The sequence below is a fragment of the Xyrauchen texanus genome, chromosome 16 (genome assembly GCF_025860055.1).
Source record: "Xyrauchen texanus isolate HMW12.3.18 chromosome 16, RBS_HiC_50CHRs, whole genome shotgun sequence".
NCBI classification, from domain to species: domain Eukaryota; kingdom Metazoa; phylum Chordata; class Actinopteri; order Cypriniformes; family Catostomidae; genus Xyrauchen; species Xyrauchen texanus.
In genome coordinates, this window is record NC_068291.1 from 45396416 (window position 1) to 45400369 (window position 3954).

The following is a 3954-nucleotide window of genomic DNA, read 5'->3' on the forward strand; positions in this document are numbered from 1 at the left end:
TTTCAGCAGAACTGTGTGAGTTTGATTCATCTTCAGACATCTGATTCTGATACAGACACGGGTTCACACATCAGACCAAAATCACAAACACACTTCAGAACCGTCTGATATTATTGTGCAACTTTAAAGAATGCAGGCTGAGACTCTGCACTACTGCACAATATTCATATTTCATGTCCTTGTGTTATTGCTCCGTGTGATGAGTATTTTCCTGACTTTGTGGTGGTGTTGGAGACCCGTGAGCGTCCTGCAGAAGTTGTGACAGATCGGAGCTGGACAGACGAGGAGAACTGACCAGCAGAGAGACGCTGTGAGCGTCCAGAGCAGAGATCATCCTCAGGGAAGTTTCTGATGAAGATCTGATGATTTCATGCTCACATTTCAACAGCAGATTCCTCAACTGATCATCAGACAAACAATCCGACTGTGAAGAGAGAAGCGACACGGGATCAACTCCAGATACGATGAGTAAGATGCCGTGTGTTTGAGTTTAACAAACAAACATCGGCTTTTGATGACAATCCTACAGAAGGACAAAACAGGGTTTGACCAGAGCGGTCTCATACCGGAGGAGTCAATAAAAGTCATTTTTATTTGTATAGCACTTTTCAAAGCAGCCGTCAAAGGCACTGCGATCTTCCGAATGACGGTCTCAGAAGCGGAGGCAACTGAGATTCGCCACCACGAGGACTTGGAGCGCATTGGGAATTGGGCGTTACAGATTAGGGAGAAAATAATAATAAAAATAATGGGCAACAGTGTTGCAAATTTAGCCTAAATTAAGGTCTCACTCGGTAGGGGCTAGTTGCTGGTTATAGACTATCGGGGTTGGAACAGGCCAAAATCACCATTGGATGCCTTTAAAAAATACAAAAATAAGTATTTATAGCTAAATGCCTCCCTGTGCCAATGCACTGATGAATTAAACAGTTGGATGTGCCAAAACTTTCTTCAGTTAAACAAAGACAAAACTGAAGTCATTGTGTTTGGAAACAAAGATGAAGTTCTCAAGGTGAATGCATACCTTGACGCTAGGGGTCAAACAACTAAAAATCAAGTCAGGAATCTTGGTGTGTCTCTAGAGTCAGACCTCAGTTTCAGTAGTCATGTCAAAGCAATAACTAAATCAGCATACTATCATCTGAAAAATATTGCAAGAATTAGATGCTTTGTTTCCAGTCAAGACCTAGAGAAACTTGTGCATGCCTTCATCACCAGCAGGGTGGATTATTGTAATGGACTCCTCACTGGCCTTCCCAAAAGACCATAAGACAGTTGCAGCTCATACAGAACGCTGCTGCCAGGATTCTGAGCAGAACCAGAAAATATGAACATATCACACCAGTCCTCAGGTCTTTACACTGGCTCCCAGTTACATTTAGGATTGATTTTAAAGTATTATTACTGGTATAGAAATCACTCAATGGGCTAGGACCTCAATATATTGCAGATATGCTCACTGAATATAAACCCAACAGATCACTCAGATCATTAGGATCACATCAGCTAGAAATACCAAGGGTTCACTCTAAGCAAGGAGAGTCTGCTTTTAGCTTTTATGCCAGCCGCAGCTGGAACCAGCTTCCAGAAGAGATCAGATGTGCTCCTACAGTAGTCACATTCAAATCCAGACTCAAAACACATCAGATGTGCATTTACTGAATGAGCACTGTGCCAATGTGTGTCCCACTGTTTTACTGGATTTTATTTTATTCTAAACTGTTTCAATTATTCTTATTTTTTTTATTCTTATTTTAATCTCTTCTATGTAAAGCACTTTGAATTACCATTGTGTATGAAATATGCTATATAAATAAACTTGCCTTACCTAAATGTTAACATTTGGGCCTTTATAGTTTTAGAAAAATTAATGGTATACCAAATTGTTCCTGATTTGTGGAAAGTGGCAAAAGCATCATGAATCATTGCACATCCTAAAAACAGGACCTGACCGTCACAACCCAGATTTGACTCTAATGTGAAGTGTGATTAAAGCATTATATGTCTTGTTTAGCTCTCGACACCGATGGCAGACCTTTCCTTTGGTATTTCCTAACAATGAATCAACTTGTTAGCACAATTCCCAGCGCAGCTTCCACTGTATCCGACCCAAGAGTGCTCCGCGTTGGGCCAACAAATACACCAGTGATGGCCCGAACACTCCGACTGGAAAGCAGATTACGGTTTAATCTGTGAGTTGGAGTATCAGCTCTTGTTTTCATAACCTGAAGTATCTGAGCGTTTACTGACAGGGAGTGAAGCAGTACCGCGCTAGTTCATTAAGAAACATCACAGAGAACATCTTGAGATCTGGAGGTGTCACGACTTTGGTTCGACAAAGATAACATTCTTAAATACAACACAGCAGGGGGGTTTCCCAACTAAAGCTCCTCTTGTGCAGATTAATTGGCCCAAAATAAAAATAAAATTTCTTCCATGGATCCTTTGATCAAACCCAAGAAACACATTTCAGTCTTGACAGCTCTCGGAATGGGTTAGCATGTTAATGTGGGCATGATAGTGCACAGAACTTGATCTTGGCAGACTATTGCTACTATGGCTTCTGCTAGTACATACACAGACATGCTAGCATGTAAGACATGATGCTGGACAATTAGACAAACATTTAGATTTTCATTTACATTTATGCATTTGACAGACACTTTTATCCAAAGAGAGACTTACAGTGCAATTATTACAGGGACAATCCCCCCGGAGCAACCTGGAGTTAAGTGTCTTACTCAAGGACACAATGGTGGTGACTGTGGGGATCAAACCAGCGACCTTCTGATTACCAATGTATTATACAGTGCACTTATTACAGGGACAATTCCCCCGGAGCAACCTGGAGTTAAGTGTCTTACTCAAGGACACAATGGTGGTGACTGTGGGGATCAAACCAGCGACCTTCTGAGTACCAATGTATTATACAGAGCACTTATTACAGGGACAATCCCCCCGGAGCAACCTGGAGTTAAGTGCCTTACTCAAGGACACAATGGTGGTGACTGTGGGGATCAAACCAGCAACCTTCTGAGTACCAATGTATTATACAGAGCACTTATTACAGGGACAATCCCCCCGGAGCAACCTGGAGTTAAGTGTCTTACTCAAGGACACAATGGTGGTGACTGTGGGGATCAAACCAGCGACCTTCTGATTACCAATGTATTATACAGAGCACTTATTACAGGGACAATCCCCCCGGAGCAACCTGGAGTTAAGTGTCTTACTCAAGGACACAATGGTGGTGGCTGTGGGGATCAAACCAGCAACCTTCTGATTACCAGTTATGTGCTTTAGTCGACTACACCACCACCACTCCAACATACAATCCCCATGTTGAATATCTAGACCGGTGGAGCTGGGGAGGAGGAGGGTTTCAGTGTGCTGAAGAGAAAAACTAAGGAATTTAAATGTTAGACAAAGAAAGAGCACGCAAGTTGATTGGCCAACGATTACATGTGCAATGGACTTACAAGCTTACACCATTTGAGCTGATTGGCTCAAATGTAATTTTGTCTTGAGTATTTTGGCGCACTACTTGCTGGAAGTTGGTTGAATTTACCTCACAACATATTAAACATGTTCTTTATTACCAAACCCTTAACATTAGGAGTATAGATGGATGATAAATAGTTGAAAAAAATCTCAGAGACCAGAATATTGTAGAGACTTGGGGGTGGGGCTCTTTTGAGTTGGGCCAATAGCAACCCCTTCACACACCCTAGCAACCACATAGCAACGTGTTAACCCTTTAAGCTCTGAAGGTGTTTTTAAAGATTTCCTGTTTCAGTGGCAAACCCAAAATTAAAGTGTTATAACTCGACAAAAAACAAAGAGGGTCAAAAGGGACAAAGCAAGGCAAGGCAAGTTTATTTATATAGCACAATGGTAATTCAAAGTGCTTTACATAGAAGAGATTAAAATAAGAATAAAAAAATAAGAATAATT

At 41.4% G+C, this 3954-nt stretch overlaps 1 protein-coding gene across 2 annotated transcripts in view; it reads right to left on the minus strand.

Moving 5' to 3' along the window:
* The window catches only part of fsip1 (fibrous sheath interacting protein 1), a 50457-nt gene continuing 46503 nt past the window's right edge, over positions 1 to 3954 (minus strand). For both annotated transcript variants that reach the window (XM_052145477.1, XM_052145476.1), the window contains one exon: positions 1 to 424. In XM_052145477.1, the coding sequence (XP_052001437.1) occupies positions 185 to 424 (240 nt within the window). In that variant the 3' untranslated portion in view covers positions 1 to 184. The remainder of the gene's footprint in view (positions 425 to 3954) is intronic.